At 42.3% G+C, this 26934-nt stretch overlaps 1 protein-coding gene across 2 annotated transcripts in view; it reads right to left on the bottom strand.

Annotated features, from left to right (window-relative positions):
* ADAMTSL1 (ADAMTS like 1) overlaps positions 1–26934 on the bottom strand; it is a 217249-nt gene that overhangs the window by 27503 nt on the left and 162812 nt on the right. For both annotated transcript variants that reach the window (XM_026866332.1, XM_026866331.1), the window contains 5 exons: positions 25575–26715; positions 19901–20028; positions 12156–12284; positions 5291–5470; positions 1063–1197 (listed from right to left, as the gene is read on the bottom strand). In XM_026866332.1, coding sequence (XP_026722133.1) covers positions 1063–1197; positions 5291–5470; positions 12156–12284; positions 19901–20028; positions 25575–26715 — 1713 coding nt within the window. The remainder of the gene's footprint in view (positions 1–1062; positions 1198–5290; positions 5471–12155; positions 12285–19900; positions 20029–25574; positions 26716–26934) is intronic.

A 26934-nucleotide genomic window follows, 5' to 3' on the forward strand; every position in this document is an offset into this window, starting at 1 on the left:
TCAGCAGTGGGGAAAAGTAAACCATACAAACCTGAAAACATCAATACAAAGCCTTCATTGTGAAAATAAAATCTTAAAATTATTACTCAATGTAAGCAAAGAATGTTTCGGAAGGTACAGAAACCAGAACTATAAACACTCAGGCCATCTACACACTCTTTGCTAAAAGTTTCAGATCACTACCTCTATAAAGATAAAAGATTGTTCTGAAACTGCAGAACTTGAAGTGATTTCAGTGTATGCAGTAACAAGGCCATTAGTGAAGCTGTTTGCCTATCTGAACCTGACAGTTAGTAAAGGCTGAAGATCAGTGTGAGAACTGAAATTTAAAAATAAACATACTCTAAACTTTAGAAAAAGGTGAGATTGTCTTTGCAAATAAATCATGCCCACAGATTTGAAAGGAGCTTACAGCATATAACAGAACTTGCAGTGTAATGAGGAAAAAGCTGTTATGGAAGGCAGAAAAGGATGAAAAGAAGAAAAGCATTTCATTTGGGTTTATTTCCTTATATGGCTTTGCGCAGGCATTGGTTGTGTGGTGTAACAAAGAGGAATAAAATGAAGAGAATGAAACAGAGACCTTGCAAGAGAAAAAAAATGTCTAGAGGGACAGGCAAAACTCTAGAAAAGGCTCTGAAGGATATACACTATGAATAGCAAACATATGGGAAGACTAGTACACAAATGCAAAAGAAAACCAGAACCACAAGCATTTCTTCTTTACATTAACTGGTACACCACTTTGCCATGTATTCTGCTGAATGAGACTGCCAGCCTCTCAGAGCAGGACTGCTTCTTACAGGGTGTTAAAAAGTGTGGCACAACGAAGCCCTTATTCTGCATGTAGCTTTGGGGCATTGCACTAATAAGAGGACCTCCTTCTTTTAAATGAGTTTGTGAGTTCTGAGAAAAATTTGGCAGTGATTATGACTGACAGTGTGATGTTGGTTTGATGTCTTTTGTCCAAGAGCTCCATGGCTGGATAACTAGATGCTTAACTATAAGCTAAACTCTAAATTCTTTTTGATGTAAAAAAAAATATTAAAGCACTTGACTTACCAATGAGAGCAGAGCTTCCTGGACTGACGGTCATTTTTGTTCCTGAAGGAGAGGTCAGCACGGAATGAGTGCCTGTCCCAGCACTGGAAAGCACTGCTGTCAAGTCTTCTAGGTAAGGAAGGGGTTGTGGAGGCTCTGGTAACAGAGGAGACTGAAGTGATAAGCAACACTATAGCAGGAAACATCTCAGGCACATCAGAAAAACCCACCAGCAGATATTGCTGCAGTACAGAATCATCTACGTTGGAAAAGACCTTGAAGATCATCTAGTCCAACCATTAACCTAACACTGACAGTTCTCTACACCAGATCCCTCAGTGCTATGTCAGCCTAACTCTTAAACACCTCCAGGGATGGGGACTCCACCACTGCCCTGGGCAGCCCATTCCAACACCTAACAACCTGTTGTGGAAAGGAATGATTCCTAATATCGAGGCCAAACCTTTCCTGTGGCAACTTGAGGCCATTACCTCTTGTCCTATCGCTTGTTCCTTGGTTAAAGAGGCTCATCCCCAGCTCTCTGCAACCTCCTTTCAGGTAGCTGTAGAGGGCGATGAGGTCTCCCCTCAGCCCCCTCTTCTCCAGACTAAACACCCCCAGTTCCCTCAGCCACTCCTTGTACGACCTGTGCTCCAGACCCTGCACCAGCTCCGTTGCCCTTTTCTGGACACGCTCGAGTCATTCAATGTCCTTTTTGTAGTGAGGGGCCCAAAACTGAACACAGGAATCGAGGTGCGGCCTCCCCAGTGCCAGTACAGGGGTCAGATCCCTTCCCTGTCCCTGCTGGCCACGCTATTGCTGACACAAGCCAGGATGCCATTGGCCTTCTTGGCCACCTGGGCACACTGCTGGCTCCTCTTCAGCCGGCTGTCAATCAACACCCCCAGGTCCCTCTCTGACTGGCAGCTCTCCAGCCACTCCTCCCCAAGCCTGTAGCGCTGCTGGGGGTTGTTGTGGCCCAAGGGCAGCCCCTGGCATTTGGCCTTATGGAAACTCCTCCAGTTGGCCTCAGCCCATGGCTCCAGCCTGTCCAGGTCTCTCTGCAGAGCCTCCCTACCCTCGAGCACATCAACACTCCCACCCAACTTGGGGTCACCTGCAAACTGACTGAGGGTGCACTCGATCCCCTCATCTAGATCATCGATAAAGATGTTAAACAGGAGTGGCCCCAACACCGAGCCCTGGGGGACACCACTCGTGACCGGCTGCCAAGCAGATTTAACTCCATTCACCACAACTCTTTGGGCCCGGCCATCCAGACATTTTTTTCCCCAGCAAAGCGTGTGTCCATCCAAGCCATGAGCAGACAGTTTTGCCAGGAGAATGCTGTGGGAAATGGTGTCAAAGGCCTTACTGAAGTCAAGGCAGACAACATCCACAGCCTTTCCCTCATCCAATAATCAGGTCGCCCTGTTGTAGAAGGAGATGAGGTTTGTCAAGCAGGACCTGCCTTTCACAAACCCATGCTGACTGGGCCTGAGCATCTGGTTGTCCCGCATGTGTTGTGTGATGGTACTCAGGATGAGCCGCTCCATCAGCTTCCCAGGCTCCGAAGTCAAGCTGACAGGCCTGTAATTTCCTGGATCATCATTACAACCCTTTTTTTATATGGGTGTCACACTGGCCAATTCCCAATCTGTCGGGACCTCCCCGGTCAGCCAGGACTGCTGGTAAATGATGGAAAGCAGCTTGGTGAGCACCCCAGCCAGCTCCTTCAGCACCCTCGGGTGTATCCTGTCTGGGCCCATAGACTGGTGTGTGTCTGTGTGATGCAGCAGGTCACTGACTGTCTCCTCCTGGATTGTGGGGGTTTGTTCTCCCAGTCTCTGTCTTCTGGCTGAGGAGGAGGATTGTACTGATTCCCTCAGTACAACTCGTCTTGTTATTAAAGACTGAGGCAAAGAAGGCATTAAGCACCTCAGCCTTTTCCTCATCACTTGTTGCCATGTTTCTTCCTGTGTCTAGCAGGGGATGGAGACTCTCCCTGGTCTTCCTTTGCTGTTGACATACTTATAGAACTATTTCTTGTAATATTTGAGGCTGAAGCCAGATTAATTTCTAGCTGGGCTTTAGACCTCCTGATTTTCACCCTGCATAGCCTCACAGTATCTTTGTAATCACTGTGAGTTGCTAGTCCCTTCTTTCAAAGCATGTAAACTCTCCTTTTCTCCCCGAGTTCCAGCTTAAGCTCCCTGTTTAGCCAGGGTGCTCTTCTCTGCCACTGGCTTCTCTTACAGCACCTGGAGACAGCCTGCTCCTGTGATATTAAGTCTTCCTTCTTAAAGAGCACCCAGCCTTCCTGGGCCCCTATACCCTTCAGGACCATCTCCCAAGGGATTCTGTCAGGCAGCTGCTTAAACAAGTCAAAGTCAGCCCTCTGGAAGTCTGGGATGGCAGTTCTGCTCACCCTGTCCTGTCCTCTCTAAGGATAGAGAACTCTATTCATGATCACTGTGCCCTAGTCGGCCTCCAACTGCCACATCATCCACCAGTCCTTCTCTCTTTGCAATTATTTGCCATGCTGCAACATTATCATTCCAGAGGGGCAGTCTAATCAACTTTGGGTAACTATTATAGTTGTGCTTTGCTTCATATTAGGTAAGGCACTAGAGAAATTATGAAAACAACATCTGTATCAGTATGACCACAAACCAAAAGAAATTCTCTTTGAAGGTTACCATGGCATTCTGTTTGACCCTCTTCATATGTGACAAAGATATGTGGTATCAGAAGGTACAGGAGCTTGGATGAAAGAGAAAATTTATACAGCATAGAAGCCAAATGAAATGTCCAGTCAGTTGAGAACTTTTGAGTGCCTGCTTCAGCCTGGATCAAGCCCTGACTAAATGTGATTATAACCCTGCCAAATCCAGCAGTATACTTAGGCAGATCTCCAAAGGACAAAGAGTTCAGAGCTCAAGAGGATCAGTCTATGCTGAGAACTACAAGCTTTAGCTCTTTACTGACCAAAATGGTATTTTAAAAATTGAATGTGTTGCCCTTCATTCCCAATTCTGTTTGTCATGGAAATCATGGGATATATAAGTGCAGGTGGTTTCAGCCCCTTTCAATCAGATCATGGCACTCACTAAGGAAGTTTTCTATTGCTGATCACATTTAACAACAGAAGTACGAGTCATGGACGCTTGAAGTGTTTTTTTTCCATTAAGGATCTAAAAATGTAATTTACCTACAAACATAAACAGCTTGCATAACTCACAGTAACTTTTCCTCTTTAAAAACTAAGCCATTTATAAAGATCAGAAAAGGACTTAAAGATCATTTGGGAGTTTTTATTTATGGCTGAAACCCAGCTGATTTTTTTTTTTCCCAGATTTTTTTAGATTGAGTTTCTAGAGACAGTCTGGATTCACAGGGAAACCAAGTGAACATTCATAAAGGGGTTATAGTGTTGTCTGTGAAACTGAGAAATGTTGCTTTAAAACTTCTGGAAGTGGCATCATCCATGGGACATGTGTTGACTCTTGTCATGAAAGATGAAAGCTGTAACTGATGCTTTAATGGTGTTGCACCAGTAACAGGGACTATGTTTCAAAATTTGACACCTCACTATCAAATGTACAGAAGTACTTACAAAGTATGACTGGATCATTCATCTGCCAGGCATGGAGAAATGATAGAAGATGAGCTACTAGGAAAGGAAATGCCTTTCCCACATATCCAATTACCATCAAGTAATATTTCCACCTGTTCTTCACAGATTGTCTTTTCAAATCGCCCAGCTGGGCTTTCAGTCTTGTTTAGAAACCCAAGAAAAAGAAAACTTTGCCCTTCACTGAACTTCAGAAGAGCTTTTTAAAAGCACAATAGGTTTATGCATCTGTTAGTTCTGAAACAGGTGGGTATCCACAGCCAAGTATGGAAAGGCTGCTCATTACAGGCAGAGCACAGGGAAAGTGTCACCATTCTCATTTCAAGAGACCTGCTTTAAGAAATGGTTAATAAATGCTTTTCTTAGCTAGTAAGTCTGAAAGAGATGGGGGATGCAGTCCCTGTGCTTAGGCATTTTGTCCTTATCCATCTTTCTTCTGTGACCACCTTGTTTAAAGTGATGCTGCCCAGAGAACAAATTCAGACTCATTCTTTTCTTAGAACAGGGATGCCTGTATGCCAACCCCTCTTTCCACAACCTCTGATTCATTCTGCAGGCTAGGTGTGCTAGCAGCTGTACTGCTATTGCTGGAAGTGCAAAATAGCCTGGACTTACCAAGAACCAACAGCTGGGAGCTTTCAGTTACCTCCCCACGAAGATTGGATGCCTTGCATGAGTACAAGCCCTGATCTGACAGAGAAACATTTGCAATTAACAGCAACCCATCATGAAGATGGTGAGCAGAGGACAGCTTGACCTTGTTCTTAAACCAAGTAACTTCTGCTTCAGGAACACCTGGAAAAACATTGGCAAAACATAACACAAGTAAGATATAGTGGTAGTTAAACAGTGTTGTGGTTGATACGGCAAAATTGTTAAGATAGAACAATTAAAATAAGATTTGTAATGTGATTTGCAAGTGACTTTTTTTTTTTTTCAGTACAGAAGTGTTTAGTCAAGGCTTTTGCACTGCCTGCCTTTATGTTTTAGATCCCTCTGAGATGGAGCAGGAGATTTAGAACTGAAATCTTCCCTTTTAGTGTCCCAGAACTGTACAAGTGAATTCTGACATCATCACTTTTAAAAGCAAGCCTCTATTGGATCAGAACAAAAGTTAATGTAGCCTAGTATCCTGTCTCTGGAAAAAGCCATAGGCTGGTGCCACTCCCAGCCTAGTGTTTCAGCTCCCAAACTAGTGTTTCAGCTCAGGAACTTTCTGAGACAAAAGTTATTTCTGTGCACTTAGGAGCCTTCCATGGACTTCTTTTTTTGACATTTTGCAAATATTTATCATTTACATCTTCAGAAAAGCAGTTTCATGGGTCTCACTAAGAGTCTTCTGATAACAGATTGTTATAGATTTGTAACCCACTATCGGAAGAATTTCTTCCTTTTATGTGCTTGGATCTAAGGTCCAACTATCTCTGTTAGGTACTCTGTTGTAGGAATGGTTTCTGATGTGTAGCTGCCAAGAGCTCTAGTCTTGCAGTATATAATAGTTCCTTGGCATAGGGATTTCTACCTTGATTTAAATGCATACCAGATCAGGTAATTTAGCATCACCAAATATTAATCAATTTGTTTATGTGAAAAAGTATTGGAAGTCTCAGCAGATGGAATAGACCTATGGAGCTCTGCCTGGAAGGAAATTATACTGTGTGGACACATGGCTGTAAGGAGTAAACACATCACTAATCCCGTGCATGCTCTCCCATCTGCGGTACCCTCTGTATGTGGAAGGCAGTTAATCTCTTTCATACAAACATGCAGTTTCCTTGTGTTTACTGGAGATTAAGGCCATGTGTACAGTCAATTACTCTTAAGTATCTATTGGCCACTTAAATCCTTCCCTGCCTTATGTCACAGCAACATGTTCCTCTGCCTATTGTCAGTACCTTTCTCATTCTGCCTCCATGTCAAAAACCAAAACCCATTCTGTTTTGTCAATTCTGTGGCCTTGGAATCAGAAGTACCTCACTCACCGAGCATGACCACCCACTTGACTCTATTCATAGTGACTGACTGATTGCAGGTGCCTCACTAAGCATGTGCAGATGGAAGTGGGAAAGGAAGATTTTCCCTGTTCTTCCATATCAAAGCATTGTGGCCTTTTTTCCACCTCTCCTGGAGCCACCTGGTGACTTTGCCAAGACATCTGGAATGAGTATGGCTGAGCTTGGCAGCCAGGAAGGAAAGCTGAAGCCCTGTAAGGGCAAAGGGTCTAGTCCAGATTCAGAAAGTAGCAGGAAGCTGGCTCTAAAAGATTACAGGGTTTTTCCTCACCTTTGTCTGAGGGTAAATAGCATACACATGCTGATCTGGACCCTTCATGGCATATCCAGAGAATTAATCTTTCTTGTCTGTGATGTTGTTTTCCAAAGGCTTACCCCTGTGTTGCTATCGCTTAGCTTTTTTAAAAGGATTGGCTTTTGGCCTGTTTCTGCGTACACCCACTGGGATAGGACCAGAACACAGCTCTGCATCTGGCTGCTACTCTTTCACCTATGTGGCATGGGTGGTCTGACCACCACGTAAACCCTCACTCTGATTTTTTCCAGAGCGTGCAGGCAGAGTCCTCAGGGGAGTTCAAACAACTGCTGGATAGCAAACAACCCCAACCCTTGAGCTTATTCAAGCCTGTGTGTTTATTGTGCTTCCATTGTGGGGGAAAGAAGTTTGAGAGGTGAGCTCTGGAGAACAAAGGAGAGAAAATGGAGACTCTTCCGGTTCTGCAGTCCCTGAGGTGGAAGAACATTCACATCCCATCACTTTTCCTCCCAATGCCACCTTAGTGAAGGAATGATCCATTCTTTCTTGCAGTCTAAGCTATGTACAGTGCACAGGTTTTCAATTACAGCTATTGATGAATTTAGGCCATGGAAGTATCAAGAAATGTACCTCAGAGATAAACAATCACAAGTTTATAAAATTATAAAGATTTGTCTAATTCCAGCAGAATTCTGTTTTGAAGACTAAAACTGAGTAGACTTTTCAAGTTTTTCTTGAAAATAAAGGAAATTAAGTGCAAATAGTGGGAGAAAAGGAAGGGTAAAGAAAAAAAAGGAAAGGGACAATGTTGGTTTCATATAAACTCACTTCTCAAGTATAAATAAAAATAAGTATAAATAAATATAAAAATTCTTGCAGATGGCTGCTCAGATAGTATTAGTCCAGAAAGGCATATTCCTCTTCTTTACACTTCACTAGCAAAAGCAGCAACAAGATGTTAAAGGTAAGGTCCATTACTGTTGAGTCTAGGAAAAGTACACTGTACCTACAAAATGCCCTACTCTACAACGTGTAGCTTCATTTTCCTTGTGCTTCCACCTTTCGTGACACATAGAAACCTCAAGACAGCACAGGGATGAGCACGCGCATCATTGCGCAGCACTGCCACAAGGGGTAGCAAGAGCATTTCAAACCAGTTGTGTCGGGTAATGGTGAATGACAGAGGACAGACGGCTGAGAGTGCCGTGCAGAAACAGACTGAAAGTCTGAGAGGTGCCAGATGGAAACAAGACTCACTTTGCTGAGCCTGCAGGACGTTAGTGAATGGCTACCCAAGTCCATTCTTCTACAGCTTTCCCCTCCATTGTTGTGCATGTATCCATCACAAAAAGGCTACCTGGGATAGGCAACAAGCAGAATTGTGCATGCCAATCAAGATAATTTTGCTAAACTGGGAGCTTTTGGGAAAAAGAAGCATAGCAATACAAGGATGTAGAAGTGGTGACTTGTTTCTAATGCCACAACATTCTTGAAATAGTGACTGGCATGTCAGAATCTGGTATAGCTGATGAATGATAATGGGTCATAAAGCAAGTCAAGAACTAGAAAAATGTAACCTCCAGCATATAGATGAAATACAGAGGAAATGAATGTTTAGGAGAGTTGTAAAAGCTGCAAGCTGAAACATCAGAGAGAGAAGGATAAACAGTGCAGGATGGCAATATATTTTAAGTCACTCTTCCAAACCTGTTCTGACTCAACTGTGATTAATGACACATGACACTTTGCAGGCAGGTGACTCTGTTAGAAGTCTTATGGCCTGAAGGAAACCATGGATAAATGCCCTAAGAAATAGATTTTTAAAACTGGTTCCTCCTTTCATGTCCAACTGTATTTTCAGTAACAGCTTGGGCCAGACTGTTTGAGGCTCTGATACGTGAATGAATATGCATACAATTTAAGTGCTGAAGTCAACAGAAAGCTTCTTAGCGATACTGATGTGAACCAAATTGCTCCCACATCCCATTTGGAAGTGAAATTGCTCACAGCAATCAAATTACCCACACCAGAATTGCTGTTGGCTTTCTGAAGTTTGAAGAAAATCCTCCAGCTGGAAGCCAGAGGCATTTGCAAGACTCCTGAGTGACTTTGGGTGGGAGTTCCCTTATGATTAGTTTTGGAGAAGTCTAGGACTGACCACAATATGTTTAAAAAATATTCTTTTGCCTCTATAGAAAAAGTGGTAATGTTATGTCAAGTGAAATAAGGCTAATTTTCAAACTTGAACAAAACCACACTACCATCTTTCTGGTACAACCAAAATAGAGAGTTTCATCCTGACATAATTCATATCAGTGGCCAATTAAACTCTAATGTATCCAGAACTAATTTGTTTCACTTTGTCTTGTCTTACATTTAATATCTATAAGATTTCAGCTCAGAACACAGATTTTGACAGTGCTTGTGCCTTTACTAAGAAGTTAAAGAGCAATATAAAATTACTTCCTAGGTGCTGGTAATGTTCTCTTTCATTATCTCTTGTTTTTAAGAAAACTTCTCCAGGCTTATCAACACCTGTCAGCAGCAAGAGCAGCTTTAGATAATGTCTTGCTGACTCTCAGTAAAGATGTGTCCTTACATGAGTCAAGACATCAAGATCCAATACATGCATGGTCCTATACTACAGACTATATAGCACAGTGATATCAACACAGTCTGTAATGATGAGATTAACAGACACCAAATTCTGATTCCGAACAACTTCCAGTTACCGTGCTGGCACAGGACATCCTTGAAATAACTAGAGGGAAAGAACTAGAGGAAAAAAGACCATACATTTAGAAAGCTGTGTGAAGAGTTTTTGCATCTAGATAAGTCTCCACATAATTTCTGGATATGTTTGCTTTCTAATTATGCTCACTTCATTCTCACACTCTAATTTATTTTTCTATTATCAGATGTTATTGCATTAAGCATTGCACATTAACTTACTATGATTTGATGGCCATTTCATTGTTAATGCCTTCTGGGTAACTCTAGCAACCTACACAACTGTAAAGTTCATCTACTCTGACGAAGTCACTAGGATATTACACATTTGCAGACTGAAGCAATAGTGCATGTTACTCTTCTCATAAGATCTTTCTAAGTAGAATAATCAAAAATATATTAAAAGGTTGGATAATCACACCTCTGATGCTAAAAAAAAAAAAAAAGTGCTTATATTAGAAGAAAAATTATATTTATTGTCATGTACTTTAACAGGTTTTATGAGATGGTATATTTTCCAGGCATAACTCTGTTCCTGGATCTCTTCCCATATGCAGCTTTTAAAAATATGCTGTTCAATTATTAACATTATTTGTATGAAAATAGGCTTCTAGTACTTAAAAAAATATCTCTGCCCTCATTACTCTCTTATTCCCTGTGTAGCATCTCAGCTTGTGATTTATGTCTTTGTCATAATTTCAACATGATTTTAATCTCTAGTTACAAATATAGTTGACACTTGCTGTGAACGCAGTAGCAGAAGATAAATACCCATGAAGAAAATTATGATTTAAGCAAACACCTTCTGTATCACAGAAGAATCTAATACACAGTAATGCTAGTAGGTAGGAAAAAACCAACTTCTGGGAGAGAAGGACTGATTCTGCTGTGACACTGCTAACATTTTCCATTATGGATGTACATTGTCTTCATAGTTAGGTTTCATAAAACTGCTAGAGATTATTCTCCTCTCAGAAAAGGCACTGAATCTGTGCCCCTCACCATACATACAGCCACATCCTTCTCTATACATTTTGTCTTTATGCTGAAAGGGAAAGGGCTGTACTTTCTAAATCAGCAATCACTGTCTACACCTGTGGGGCCTCCCCACGTGCAGCTGAGAGAACCCAGATAGAGGAATACAAAATAAGTTATGTTTGTATAATAATTAGTCCATTTCACACAGTGTCAGTGCAGGTGGCCATGCAGGGTTGTAAAGAAAAAGTATAGAGCTTTCATACCCTTCTTCCTTGAAAGAAACTGGACATCAGTCTAACTGCAAGAGGGTGTCTAGTGTCTGTGTTGAGAGGGCAACAGAATTACTAAATTTACTTCTTCATGAGCCACTAGGAAAAAAGATACTGTATTTTTCTTTCATTAATCCCACTAAGAGTAATTAATACATTGTGACTCTAGATAGTGTTTGCACAGCTATTGCATGCTTTGCTGAAAGACAGATGACCAAATAGTGAAACTTGAGCCAAATACTCTTTTCACTTCAGAATTGAATATAGGTGTGGTTGGCAGCACCTGAAGAAGGAAAACCGACAACCATTAAAGGCTTAGAGTGAGCAGGAAGTGTAAGAAAAGCAGGACATTTGTATATTTGCAATGCAGATGTTTTTTTAGAGTGCCTAGCAGCTATCTCAGGTGACAAGAAGCTAAAGTAAGGGTCTAAGGGACTTCACACAAATCTCCACTACAAATACCTGTGTAACGCTCAACATGTCTCATTTTTTGTTTTACAAGTGGGTCGCTTCCCCTCCCATTCCCCGTTATACTATGCACGAAAGCATAATGAATCAAAGATCTGGCCCTGGGTCTTTAGAGATTTCCAAGGCCTCTCTCTTGCCCCATCCCTCCTCCCCATACCAACACCATTCCTAGCAACAGCTGTAGGACTGTAACATTCAGATAAGGTCAACATTTTTTGGTCATCATTAGAAAGAGGAAAACTGCTGTTGTAAGACTGAGGGACATTCAGTCTCTGGCTGGAATGTTTCAGCATAATTTCTCTGGATACCTGCACTCCCAAGATGAAAAAAGAAAAATCAGAAAAAGAGTGTGCTAACATGCCCTTATCTGAAAAAAACAGAGTTTGACAGGAAAAAAAGGAACTAACTGGAGTGGACTTTGAAAACTCCATCAAGGAGGAAATGAGTCAGTCCATGCTTGTATATTCTTACCAAATATCCCCAACAGGTAGGAACGCATATCAGTTTTGTTGCATCCACATCATATTGTGTATCTAACAAAGATGTCTAACAATATGTCATATTGTCCCAGACCAATATTCTTAAGTGTCTACACTTTTTCTGTTGGTATTGATAAAAGAGCAAGAATTGATTGAAGCAATTAAGTTTGCCTGAGTTCTACACAAACCTTGCAGTTTCAGCTGCAACTGGAGACATCAATTTAGCAAAGAACCCCATAGAAATGTATAGCCAGAGGCACCTGTATGGGAGACCGAGTAATTTCTCACCTGCGACCTGGCAGCTAATGGTAACATTTGCTCTCTGGATTGTTTTCACTGTGCTTCCAATATCAGCAGTGACAGCAGGCGATTCAGTGTTGATCACAGTAGCTCTTGATGCCTTTATCAGTGGCTTTCCTGTATAAAAGAAGCACCAGCTTATCAGATCAAGCATACCGAACTTGCATGGGACACGTGGCCTGGGACACTGTGTGAAAGTACCTACTCAGGACGGGTGAATATGGGAAAATGCTGTTGTGTGAGGTCATCTGCTCTTTATATTATGAGAGTGTCAAGACATTCCATGGGAAAAACTGTCTTGGAAAAAGAAAAAGCCCACTTAGAGCAAAGGAAGAATAGCATTAAAGCCCTATGGACACACGAGAACCAGGTGAATAAACACCTGTACGAATGGACCTGTAGCAAGATGTTTGCCTGGTACTGCAACCAAAATACCACCCTTTGCCAAAGGCCATACATAGGAAAAAGAAGCCTTTATGATGGCTACAGACATATTAATAGCACAGAAGGTTTAGAGCAACATGCAAGTTGTTTCTGCACATCCATCATTTTTTCTTTAACCTACAGTGGAAACACTGGGATTGGGAAGACCAGACCATAACCAGAAAGTTCTCTCAAAATGTCTAGCGTTAAGAAGATAAGAGACATAAACAAGGTCCTTTCTGTCAGATAACCCATTTTGTTTTATTCAGACCCTGTAGTAACAGTGTTAGGCATTAATATTGTTTAATAAAGACATCTGCTTTACCTGCAGTGAACTTCTCAAACTGTTTTCAGTGTGCTTCTAGCATAAGTGACAGTGAGCAAATAGGTCAAGGTGTTCCCCTGTTGTTGTGCCTGTCTATGTGGGATTAGCTATGAAGTTATCCTCTGTAGGGACACTGTAAAGGCATGCATGCTACATGACACACAACAGTTCAGAGACACTGCAAGAGGGGAGCGAAACAGCAGAGCTGACAGAGCTGGGTTGACAGCCCCCTGTCCCAGCCAAAATGCTATGCAGTCAGGGTGTTGGCAGGAGGGGCAGAACACCACAACATTGCTTTAAGTGTTATGGTACTAGGGTGGTTTTGACTCATTGCTGTATTTTCTAACTTACTAAAAAATCTATAAACATAGTGTTTTTTCCTCTACATGAATGGTCAGATACAAAACAGGTTCAGATATCATCATCTGACTCCAGAAGCTGTAGTTTTAGGCTAATGTCTACCACTGGCTTGCTTTGTGTGTTAATCTGGAGGTGACCAAGGAAGAAAAGATGGTGGTGAGAAAAAAAAAATTATTTCATTGAGCTAATGTAGGGTCCTGAATATTTAATTCAGTCCTAACTATGAATTCTTCCATATACCTCTATTTCCCAGGCTTTTAAAAGCTGTCTTTCATCCTGTCATATCAGTTTGGTGGGTTTTTTTGTATTTTAAAAATTTTCATTTGGTGCTTTTATTGCCTAAGACTAGCAAATTAAAGCATTACATTTTATTGTTGAAATATCACCAGAAGTTTTGATGCTTTGTAGCAAAGCCTGAAGAAAAGAAAGAAAGAAAAATCCTCCAGCTATCCATCAGGCTTTTGTTTTCCTGATTGGTTTCCACAGTCTCATCAAGAGATTAAAAATCTGTTAACTGTTAAAACCATAAATGAGTAGCAAATGATTGAGAAATATGGAGGTATATACCACTGTCTTTATTTCCATGCATGTTTTAAACTGATCAGAAAATTCTTCATTGAAGTAAGCTTTCGACATCACTCCTGATTCCTCTAAAAATGGACTCAGGCTTTCAAATTTTTGGAGAAAGTACTGCTATTAGGCCAAAAACATTGTTGCTTTGTTCCAAAACCTGCTCAGTATCTCAGAGAATCACAGAATCATCTAGGTTGGAAAGGACCTTGAAGATCATCCAGTCCAACCATTAACCTAACACTGACTGTTCTCAACTACACCAGATCCCTCAGAGCTATGTCAACCCGACTCTTGAACACCTCCAGGGATGGGGACTCCACGACCTCCTTGGGAAGCCCATTCCAACACCCAACAACCCCTTCTGGAAATAAATGCTTCCTAATATCGAGGCTAAACCTTCCCTGGAGCAAACTGAGGCCATTACCTCTTGTCCTATCGCTTGTTATTTCATTAAAGAGGCCCATCCCCAGCTCTCTGCAACCTCCTTTCAGGGAGCTGTAGAGGGGATGAGGTCTCCCCTCAGCCTCCTCTTCTCCAGACTAAACACCCCCAGTTCCCTCAGCCGCTCCTCGTACCACCTGTGCTCCAGACCCTGCACCAGCTCCGTTGCCCTTCTCTGGACACTCTCGAGTTATTCAATGTCCTTTTTGGTGTGAGGGGCCCAAAACTGAACACAGGAATTGAGGTGCAGCCTCCCCAGTGCCAGTACAGGGGTAAGATCCCTTCCCTGTCCCTGCTGGCCACGCTATTGCTGACACAAGCCAGGATGCCATTGGCCTTCTTGGCCACCTGAGCACGCTGCTGGCTCCTGTTCAGCCAACTGTCAATCAACACCCCTAGGTCCCTCTCTGACTGGCAGCTTTCCAGCCACTCCTCCCCAAGCCTGTAGCGCTGCTGGGGGTTGTTGTGGCCCAAGGGCAGCCCCCGGCATTTGGCCTTATGGAAACTCCTCCAGTTGGCCTCAGCCCATGGCTCCAGCCTGTCCAGGTCTCTCTGCAGAGCCTCCCTACCCTCGAGCAGATCAACACTCCCACCCAACTTGGGGTCACCTGCAAACTGACTGAGGGTGCACTCGATCCCCTCATCCAGATCATCAATAAAGATGTTAAACAGGAGTGGCCCCAACACCGAGCCCTGGGGGACACCACTCGTGACTGGCTGCCAACTGGATTTAACTCCATTCACCACAACTCTTAGGGCCTGGTGTCCTGGTTCAGCTAGGATAGGGTTAAGTTTCCCCAGGAGAGAGAGAGGGGGAAGGGATCTCCAGCTGCATTATTCATACCATGCTGATGTCAGGTCCAGGGGTGGGAAACTTTGACTTTACTTTCTCTTTGGCTTTTTGGTGGCAGGGAGCTGCTCCCTGACCATTTGAGGTATTTCTCTGTATATCTTCTGTCTTGTTCACTGTTATTGCTGTTTATTGTTGCTATAATTGCCACTGTTGTTGTTCAGATTGTTTATCACACTCTTGTATTAAATTTCTTCGTATTTTAACCCGGGGTTTGTACCTCACTGCCAGCCTGACTGGCTGAGGGTGGGGGAGGGGCAATGGCAACGTGCTCTCCAGTCCCAGCAGGGCCTAAACCAACACACCCGGCCATCCAGACAGTTTTTTCCCCAGCAAAGCGTGTGCCCATCCAAGCCATGAGCAGACAGTTTTGCCAGGAGAATGCTGTGGGAAACGGTGTCAAAGGCCTTAGTGAAGTCAAGGCAGACAACATCCACAGCCTTTCCCTCACCCAATAGTCAGGTTGCCCTGTTGTAGAAGGAGATGAGGTTTGTCAAGCAGGACCTGCCTTTCACAAACCCATGCTGTCTGGGCCTGAGCATCTGGTTGTCCCGCATGTGTTGTGTGATGGTACTCAGGATGAGCTGCTCCATCAGCTTCCCGGGCACTGAAGTTGAGCTGACAGGCCTGTAATTTCCTGGATCATCCTTACAACCCTTTTGTTATATGAGTGTCACACTGGCCAATTTCCAATCTGTCAGGACCTCCCCAGTCATCCAGGACTGCTGGTAAATGATGGAAAGCAGCTTGGCGAGCACCCCAGCCAGCTCCTTCAGCACCCTCGGGTGTATCCCGTCTGGGCCCATAGACTGGTGTGTGTCTGTGTGATGCAGCAGGTCACTGACTGTCTCCTCCTGGATTGTGGGGGTTTGTTCTCCCAGTCTCTGTCTTCTGGCTGAGGAGGAGGATTGTACTGATTCCCTCAGTACAACTCGTCTTGTTATTAAAGACTGAGGCAAAGAAGGCATTAAGCACCTCAGCCTTTTCCTCATCACTTGTTGCCATGTTTCTTCCTGTGTCTAGCAGGGGATGGAGGCTCTCCCTGGTCTTCCTTTTGCTGTTGACATTCTTATAGGAATATTTCTTGTTATATTTGACTGGTGAAGGCAGATTAATTTCCAGCTGGGCTTTAGACTTCCTGATTTCCACCCTTCATAACCTCACAGCATCTTTGTAATCACTGTGAGTGACTAGCCCCTTCTTCCAAATGCTGTAAACTCTCCTTTTGTCCCTGAGTTGCAGCCAAAGCTCCCTGTTCAGCCAGGGTGGACTTTTCTGCCACTGGCTTCTCTTACAGCACCTGGAGACAGCCTGTTCCTGTGACATTAAGACTTCCTTCTTAAAGAGCACCCAGCCTTCCTGGGCCCCTATACCCTTAAGGACCATCTCCCAAGGGATCCTGTCAAGCAGCTGCTTAAACAAGTCAAAGTCAGCCCTTTGGAAGTCCAGGATGTCAGTTCTGCTGCCTTGTCTCCTGGCCTCTCTAAGAACAGAGAAGACTATTATTATTATTATTATTATGATTGCTGTTCCCTAGTCAGCCTCCAACCACCACATCATCCACCAATCCTTCTCTGTTCACAAAGAGGAGATCCAGCACCTTCTCTGGTTGGTTCACTCACCAGCTGCATCAGAAATTTATCTCCCACACATTCCAGTAATCTCTGGGACTGGTCCTGTTCTGCTGTGTTGTGTTTCCAGCAGATGTCTGAAAAGTTAAAGTCTCCCACAAGAGCAAGGGCAAGCAATTGTGAGATTTCGCCTATGAATATTTCATCCACGTCTCTATCCTGGGTGGGTGGCCTGTAGTAGACTCCTACTACAACATCTGCCCTGTTGGCCTTCCCCCTGATTCTAATGCAAGGACACTCCACCCTGTCTTCACTACACTTGTACTCAAAGCAATCGTAACAGTTCCTAACATACAGCGCCACCCCACGGCCTCTTCTTCCTTGTCTGTCCCTCTTAAAGAGCTTGTATCCATCAATTGGCATACTCCAGTCAGGGGAAACATCCCACCATGTTTCTGTAATAGCCGCTACATCATAGTTTTCCTGCTGCATTATGGCTTCAAGCTCCTCCTGTTTGTTACCCGTGCTGAGTGCATTGGTATAGATGCAGTTCAGATGGGCCGATGTTTTGCCCCCTTCCCCCTTCAAATCTAGTTTAAAGCTCTGTCAATGAGCTCAGCTAACTCCTGCCTCAAGATCCTTTTCCCCCTCTGGGACAGGTGCTTCCCATCCAGTGCCAAAAGGTCTGGCATCCTGTATGCTAACCCATGATTGAAAAATGCAAAGCCCTGATGGTAACACAAGTCTTGGAGCTACAAGTTCATCTGTTGAGTTCTCCTGTATTCTTCTTCATCCATCCCTCCAACTGAAGGGATAGAGGAGAACACAATTTGTACCTCCGACCCCTTAACCAGTTTCCCCATGGACCTGAAATTTCTCTTCATTGATTTAGGACTTATTGTGGCAATATCATCGCTGCCTACCTGAAAAACCAGGAGAGGGCAGTAGTCCTTGGGTCTCACTAGAGTGGGGAGTTTAGCTGTAAGGTCCTTGTCCCGGGCCCCAGGGAGGCAGCAGACCTCCCTATGAAGTGGGTCTGGTCTGAATACTGGGCCTTCAACAGCCCTCAGAATGGAGTCACCCACTACAGTGACTTCTGGGTTTCTTTTTAGAACTGGTTTTAATATCTGGTCTAGAGTGACCCAGCTTTGGTGGACCTTGGTTTTCCTCCTTGTTTGTCTCATTCTCTTCCTCCTCTTCTTCATTCAAAAGTTCCAGGGACCTGAACCTACTGTGGTGGGGCACCATGGAGGGTGAGGGAGATCGGGAGAGGATCTTCCTGCTTCCCTGAGTGGGGAACCTGTCTCCCCCATCTCTTTGGTCCCCTCCTTCTGCCTGGTAGCAAGAGGATGAGGGATTACCTGTCTTGTTTGGAGCCTCCCTGTGCTCCTTTTGCTTTAGGGGTACAAGGTTGTTACACCACCAATCAATTTCCCTTTCACACTCCCTAATAGTGTGATATCTCATCTTGATATTTACTCATAAATATATATATATATATAAAAGATAAATATCTCATTTTGATATTTACGGCCTCATTTTAGAAGATATTCAGCTCTTTGCCTTGGATTTGAGATGGAAATGTTTAGTAACTCCCAAGTAGGGTTCAACTTGAGTCTGGGATGTTTGAATGTTAATTAATATAAAATGGTTAAACTACAGCCTTGATAATTATAACAAAAAACCTATTAGACTTCCTGTGCCACATGTATACCTAATGCTCAGTTCATTTTTCTATAGCTTCACACAAAATTGTCTCCACAAATTACACTGTACAAGACTACTGCTTTTAGACTCACTGGAGCAATATGGACAGAATAGCACTTTTGACTGATTATTTTTTAACCTTATGTTCAGCTTCTTGCTGGTGCAACACAAGAGGTTTACCATGGAGTTGCTCCTTATAAAACACTGTACTGTCTGACCAGGATTCCTGATCTGCAGTAGTGTAAAAAGGATCAGTCTCTTTGTTTTTTGCCTACATGTAATATGTAGCTCTGACACAGATCTTCCTTTTCCACTCTGGGGGATTTAGCTGTTCTACTCCTAAGGGACAGACAACGTCTCTTTCCAGTTGGTTTATTGATCATCAGAGCTTCACTGCTGGCCATTGCTGCGTTCTTAGACTTTCTTCATGCTCCTCTTGCCTGAAATTTTCTGTGTTTAGTGCAAAAAATTCAAGCTCGTCAACAGCTATTCCTTCCTCTAATCATACATGGATACACCGACAGCTGATGGTCACTCCCGTACATTGGAGCCCTCCAAATGCTTCCACATTCTGAAGTAGTGAGAAGGAGAGATCTGAAAATCAGTAAGTTTTCTAGCATTCCTCATGTGTTTCCTTTTGCCTTTGTGATTAATAGGTTCCTCCTTTTCTAAGACCTCTCTGCCTCATCACAGTCCTTAGCTGTCTCTTCTGTCCCTTCATCTTACTCAACAGCTCCTCATTCACATTTATTACTCTGTTCTTCTACTACTCCTGATGTGGTTGTGAGCCTGCTGACACTGACTATCAATGAACCTTGAAGAAGCTGGATTCATGCACTTCCTCGCATTTCCCTTGACTTCTATTTGGGTGAGTTTTCCTTAGAATTGAAATCTAAACTAACAAAGGATATTTAGTCTGCTTTAGAACTCAACCATTACTAGAGAAATATAAACACAGGAGTCAATTTTTTGTGAACCTCTATTTGCCAGCAATTGAAACCGTGTTAGCCATGCTTGTGCACAACGAATCAAATATGATACAGGGCTTGATCCTGCAAGGGGCTAGCTCTTCAGCTCTGGTATTTTTCAGGCTTGCCTACATCTAAATAAGTCCTTTGATCAGTCTGCTAGACTTGAAGAAATCAGCCATAGCTTTAAAAAGAAGCATAAAAATTGGGAGTCTTGGATGCACTGTGTATATAGCCTGTGAATAACCAGGATGAGCACTGTCTTGACAACACATCAGATGCAGCAAGTGAGAAAAAGCATTACTATTTTACAGAACCCCACAAATCTCATGAACTCTGTGAAAGTTGGACTATACCTCAGGGTTTTCCAGAGTTCACACCCTATGTTATCACCACTCGTTTACCCACTTTGCCCACCCAGAATCCACAGCCATCTGTTCCCCCCCAAACTATTTCTGTCCAGAATCACACAAGTGGCAGGGACCATCCTGCAATCAGAGAGCATGAACTCTTACCTGCTAGAGTGACAGCAATGGAGACTGAATCAGATCCCAGGGCATTGGATGCATTGCAAGCATAGAAACCCACATCAGCTTCTATGGGTGCCAGAATCTGCAAGGAATCATCAGGCTGAAGTAGCATTCTGGAGTAAAGGAGAAAGAAAGATGTAATAGTCTTTCAGTTTGTGTAAGCATGAATACATTTACTGGGAATTTTTCAGGTTTAGGTAATTTCTTTATAGTTCAGTCCTTTAGGTTATAGTTTTTAAATCTATTAAGAAATTTAAAGTCTTACATTGAGACTGTGAGCTGCGACTACTTAAATTAAATTTTAGTCTCATTCCCAGTTCTTCTACTGCTGATATGTGTATCAAGAAAAAGATTGCTGATTACTATGGACATCTGCCCATGGTTTGTGAAACCTGCTCCTCTCCTGTGTCACTTCCTGTATGATGTTGAATGAGTTGCCTAGCTTCTCTGCCTCCCAGTTCTGCAAAGTAGGAGTAGCAATAGTAAAGAAAAATCCAAATTATTGCAAGGGAAAAATCATAAAGCCTGATGAAGCTAGGCAGAAAGAAGTGAAGTGAATCACAGGCTCAGTCTCCAAATTATTTGATTGGTGGGCAGTTTGCACAAACTCAGTAGTCTCGTTGCTCCCCTAATAGTCAGTGAAGACAGAGAGGAATACTCAGCTCCTCCTTAGGCTGAACCAACTGCTTCTTTCCTCTGCCAGTAAGACAAGCCTACCATGATCTCAGTGGTTAAATGGTTTGAATATGACCTCAGAGCTCTTATGAATTGCTTCTTTTCACAGTCTGTTTTTGCAGTGGTGTAACTCCATCAGGTCCTGACATATAAACACTTAACAAGAGTTCAGTCCACGGGCTCTTGCCAATACTTAAGTACCCTTATTTTCAGCACAGTGTATTTCATTACTATTGTTCCTTTCTTTTAACTTTTTTAACTGGAACTGATGATAAAACTTATTGACAAATTACTTTTCTTGTCAGCAACTTTCAGCAGTTGCTGTACATAAACTCTTATTTGAGGCTTTGATTGACAGTGACAAGGGTAAAATTGGGGGAGGGACATGCCTGTAAAACACATGCAATCAAAGTCTCCTCACAGATCCTGGAATTGATGAGTTTCTTTCCACTCCCACCCCACCAATGAAAACTGTTGTCTCATGGACCAAAAGGCAGCAGATACTTGATCTTGCACAACACTGTGGGTGGTAGATGTCTAAAACAAACCAGATTAGGGCTACCCATCAAAATCTATTATAGAAAAAAATCCAGAATTAAAATTATTTTTTGACCTTTTCTTGAGTAATAATTATTATTAGTAAAAGGAAAGAACTGCTTTTTGTCAACCAAGTTTTGCAAATGCCTAGAAAAATGCCCATTTGCAAAACAAACATTAGTCATTTTTAAATTGCATCTTTGCTTGCACAGCAAAAACCCCCCAATAGTTGAAAGAATTCCCTGGCCACTTCTGCTTTCAAGGATCTTTTCTTTCTTACCACCTAGTCATAAACAGGGCAGACTTTTAGTTAGCCACTGCTGACAGTGCTAGCATCTAACAAATTCTTTACTTACAAAAACTAGTGTTAGCATTCATCAGTATCTCACATGTAGATTTTTTAGTTTAACACTGACTGGTTCAATCTCTACATGGAATTCATTACAGCTTCAGAATTTGTCCCAAATTATACCATCATAACAGCTAAAAGTTGTGTGTGTTCTGTCCGCATGTGTGCAAATACAGTATGTAGGCTGGTCAGTCAGTCCTAGATCAAACTAAACACCTACAACCCCCTAAAAAGTTTTTAGAAATGTTCCTGTCACCTTCATGTTGAGGAAAGAGCTTGCTTAATATTGCACCTTGTAGAACACATGGGATCATAATTTGTTTGTTGTTAATCAGCTCCACTGAAGTAAATCTCTCTTTGACAGTTTGTCATCTCAAGATCCAGCACAAATATTTTTAGAAATAGAAATAGCCAGTTAGGTACCTGTTTTTTTAAAAAAACCCTCCAATGCAGGTCCATCATCCTATCTTTGCAACCCAAGTTTTAATGTCCTTCTCTAGAAACAAAGCTAATGGCTCCTTCTTTTCAATAATTCTTTCTGTTATTTGTGTGTCACAATTTGGTATAGCTGCATTTCATGAAAGCAGGTCTTTTATTATCCCTCTTTGTATAGAATGATTTTGGCTGGATTCCCTATTTGCTTGTAGATCGCTATTTTTGTTGGGTATTGAGTTTCTTGTCAGTGGTGAAAAAAAATACCAGCTGTAGCAGTTCATTCTGTCAGCAGCATGTCTTCAGAATCTCGATTATGGACTTGAAATAATACAGCTTAATGTTTAATCAGGCTCATCTTAGTTGCTCCACACTGCATTGTCTCCAAGACACAAATGGACCTATATCAGTGATTAATTCAGACAGCACTTTGCAAACACCTAACTCTATCACTTGCTGTTTATATTCTGTTTCATGTCCATTTATAAAGTACATTTCTGTTTTAGAAACTTGAATTTTCAAGTACCAACACGTTCCCAGTGATGGAAACTGCAGCATATTTGGAAGGCTTACTAAACAATGCATAAATACCTTGAAGATTTTTCACTTTTAAAATTGATTTATAAGAAAGTTAACCTTAATTTTCTTTGAAATAAAACATTTGCCATCATTTACAGAAGTCTCCAGACTTTGGTATAGATACTACCAGGCTCTGAAATTGCACTCAGAACCCCTGCTGACACTTTAACCTTAGAAGAGAATATAGACACTCATGTTAAATATTCACTCAGGCTGAATATGCAGCCTCAAGTCGAGGATCCTTTACTGAAACCACACAGATATTTTCAACTGCTGCAGCTTTTTGTGTCATACATTTTCATTCTGTTGACTAACTGAAAACCAACACATTTTGGGGGCCTGTATTATATCTTTTTGTGACAGTACCTAGATTAAAGCTAAAGAAATTAAGTTTTTTGCAAGTGAAGCTATGTCATAGGAGTCATACTTTTAGGTGGATGGAACAGCTCATGGAAGAAGTCAATAGGAATAGAGCCATTCATTCTGTATTACTGGTCCAGACAAAATCCACAGCCACAATGCATGAAAGTGAGTGCCTTTGTCTAAGTGTTTGGTACTACACAACACAGATAGCTATCACCCAAACTAAAACCAGCAGCCTACACTCTAAAAATCACGGTATAAACCAAATACAACCAGAATCTCAGTATACTCAGTAGGGCATGAGTTGAGGCACTTCAGTGCATTTCTCTGACCTGACTCACCAAAAATGTCTCCCTTTGATACTAGTACAGGAAGGCCCATGTATATTAGTTTTCTTGTTCCCATTAAGAAAGAGGTGGGCTAGAAACTGGTTTCTCTTCTCCATTCAGTGGCTGGTGAAAGACAGCTTGAGCATACCAAGTACCATTGCATGCAGATGGCCTTGCAGTTTACAGCAGTACACTGTGAGACTGCTTAAACTGCGGTTTTCATTTACACAGTTGATTGGCAGCCAGCAAGAGCATTCTGAGCCAAAACCAGAGTATTGCTGTTAAGAACCCAGCAAAACATCCACAACCCAATTTTTATATGAACTATGATTTCTAAACTTCCACTAAGCCCAAAGCTACAGATGCTGAAGCTGAGACCACTGTTCATTTCCTCCCCCACCCACCAACCTGGAGGAACCATATGCAATGAGTACAGAAGGAAGTTCATAAAGTGGAAACTGCCTCAACCTTTGTCAATGAATAATGCTACTAGCTGGCAAATAAACTGTAGTACTCTGAGTCTGATAGAAATTTTGAGGGCACATAGTTGCTTGATAAATCAGAAATCCAACACAGCATTTAATGCTATTTCAGCCAAACTGAATGTAAAAAAAAAAAAAAAAAAAAAAAAAAAAAAAAAAGATTGAAAGGTACTGTAAAATGAAACAATATGAAATCCAAGCTAAAATTTCAGAAAGTGTAAGGCTGTTTTATTATCAGCTAAATGATTCTTTCTGTTGCTACGCCATGGCTGTTTATAAGTTGTGAGATAAGCTTGTGATTTTCTTATAGGTATAGTGTCCAGCATTAACCATACATGGATTTGTAACCTCCATTCCCTTTCAAACATACCACAGAAATCACAGTCATTTCAAGTACTAAAAAAGATAAATCCCTTAATGACACAATTCCAACAGGATGTAACCATTGGCAATGAAAAACTCTATATGAAACTTTTTGGGGGCCACGAAGATATTTTCACAGGAATATGGCCAAATAAAGGGGTACTATAGGCCCAAGTCTTGATTAAGACTGCATGTGATTTCCACAAGAGATACATTCTTGCTCTTACTGTTGCCCCCCCCCGCAAAAGTTACCATTTTTTGTGTGAAGCCTAATACACCTACTAGCCTTCTAACACAGAAAGAGAGACAAGAACCAGGAAACTAAGTACATTAGAGAAAACAACGATTTTGGAGTGATTCAGTTGCCTAAGTGAGAAAGGAGATAATAAACTAATTGTATAAATATGCAGAAGAAAGTATTGCACTTAAATCAAGATGATCCACAGACACCACACTGGAATTAATTTTTGCCTTGACCCCATCTTTTATCACTTCCCAAGGTGACCTTATGACTAAATTCAGATGTCTTAACTGAGGTCAGTATCTTGCGTGGAAAGAGCTGCTAGCATATCCTTGGACTGCTTTGTTGTACCAAGTTGGTTAATGTAACTGCCTCTTACATTCTCTCCCTATCCTTATATACCTTTCTCACAGAACACAACCAAACTATAAAATATCAAGTACACACATGAGAAAAATGTGTATTATCAACAGTTAAGCATACAGCTGGCATTGAAAAGAATCTTTTTTGTGTGCTCTTACACAGAAATGAATAATGTGGAGTGACAGGCAGGTAAAGGTTACCTGAAGGAAAACCAGTATCATTTTTGTAGTACACTGATAAAAGCACTGCATTGCTCAAGTTCTCAGGCTGCACCTGGGGCCAGCACACCGGAGTTTGTACAGATGAGGATGCACAACTCTCATAAGCAGACTTATGCTTAGAGATCAGTGTGTTGAGATAACAGAACTTACATGGGGAATGGTGATGTTAATGCCCTGAGGTTTATCCTGGGGAAGTTTTACACACAGATACATGTGTGGAAGGCAGAAGCTTCACTTTCTCCATCTTCTGCTGCCACAACCATGTCAGACAGACCCTGCTGGAGCACTGTGAGAAATGCAGTTCATTATCTCCAAAAGATGATAATAGTAATAGTAATAATCAATACTCAAATATGCATCTCAAACTAGTCTTCATACCAGAAACCTTCACCTTCAGATGGGAAACTACACTAAGGCTCCCAGGCTCCAGATGGGGAGTGCTCTGTGGACTGCATTAGGCACTTACCTACTTTAGTACTTTACAAACTCTTATTTTTACTTACTGAAGCAGAATAAAGTTCCTGTTTGCCACAACAGACTGACCCAGCATCCAGACCTTGCTGAAGAATTGCCTTGTTTACCACATGTGTTAGCCCTTGTTTCTGTTAAGAAATCAGACTACAGCAAAATATGGTTTTGACCCTGGGACTGACAGGCAGTAAAATATGGAAACTGAAGAGTCAAAATATCAATTAATTTCTTAAAAGCTGAATAATATGTTTTACCTATCATTGTATTTCACCTCCTCTCCATTCTTAGCCCAGCTGATGGTGGGCTTTGGGTTTCCCACTGCTTCACAGTGAAGCAGCACACTCAGTGTGCCACTGGCTAGGACCACCGTCTGTCCCAGGTGCGTAACAACCTCTGAAGCAGAAAGCTGTTGTGCTGCTGAAATCTTTCGGAGAATGGCAGGCTTTTGACGAGGTCTGTGTAAGCCATTTGCCAGGCCTACAGAAGTGGGAAGAAATGCTTCAGCAGATGACATCCTCAGAGAGCTGGTAAATCCAGAAACATGTCTGTGGAGAGGGTACTCCACAGAGGTAGAATCTACTCTTCTCCTTGATGCTTTGAGGACAGATTCCTGGTGCTCCAAGTGGCTCTTGAAAACCTCATGAGCCAGCTGCACAACAAACTGCTCAGTGTAGACATCTTTAAGTTCCTCAGGCTGTTGAGACAAATTCCTTATGATATCATCCAAGTGTTTCTGCTCTGTAACCATAGTAAATGGCAGGCTATACTCCTGGCTCTGGTCCTCCTCTGAGGATGTGTTTCTCTCTGTGGACTCCTGGGCTTCCCAGGACTCCAGATTTTCCCCTGGCCAGTGCCTGTGCTGTAGAAGCCTTGACACAATATCATCATACCACCTGCTGGGGTCAGCAAGGTGTCCTCGCTTTTCAGTCTTGCTCCCATTGAAGAGAATCCCGTTGATATGTTTCTCTTCTGTTCGCAAGGCTTCATTTAAGCTAACCTTTCTCATGGCTTCTTCCTCCCTAATACCAGCTGGCTGCCCAGCAATGATCTTCTTGTTGCTTCCAATTAGTTTAATTACAAAATTCTCCTGGGCTGGCCCTGCTATGCAGGTATATGTCCCAGTGTCTGAAGGCTTCAAATGATGGATTTTCACATACCCATAGGGTGCAATGGTGATGTGAGCTGAGTTGATGAGCCTCTTGTCATCCTTCTCCCAAGTGATCATTGATTTCCGGAACCTCCTTGTGGGGCATCGGAGAACTACGGAGGTTTTGGGCAGCAGGTAGGCATAACCACCCACAATAAAGTGTAGTTTCTTCTGCTTCCTTGTCTGGATGTAAACTTTCTTTATGGCCATAATACGTGGACTTTCCTTATGAGCTGGCCTGTTGTATCCTGGAATATCATTAATACTGTTAGAATGTGATACCATTAAACAAAACCAGCAGTTTACTTTGGCACTGGCAGCATTTGACCCATTAGACAGTAATGGGAGAAACTGGCCACCAGCTGCTGAATATTAAGTTGGAGCACTCAAAACAAGAGGAATGATGAGATGCACTTTAGCAATGCAAAAGTAGTCCCTCCCAGGGTACACGCAAAAACTAAAGAGCC

The sequence above is a fragment of the Athene cunicularia genome, assembly GCF_003259725.1.
Source record: "Athene cunicularia isolate RWA chromosome Z unlocalized genomic scaffold, athCun1 chrZ_part2, whole genome shotgun sequence".
Lineage (NCBI taxonomy): Eukaryota > Metazoa > Chordata > Aves > Strigiformes > Strigidae > Athene > Athene cunicularia.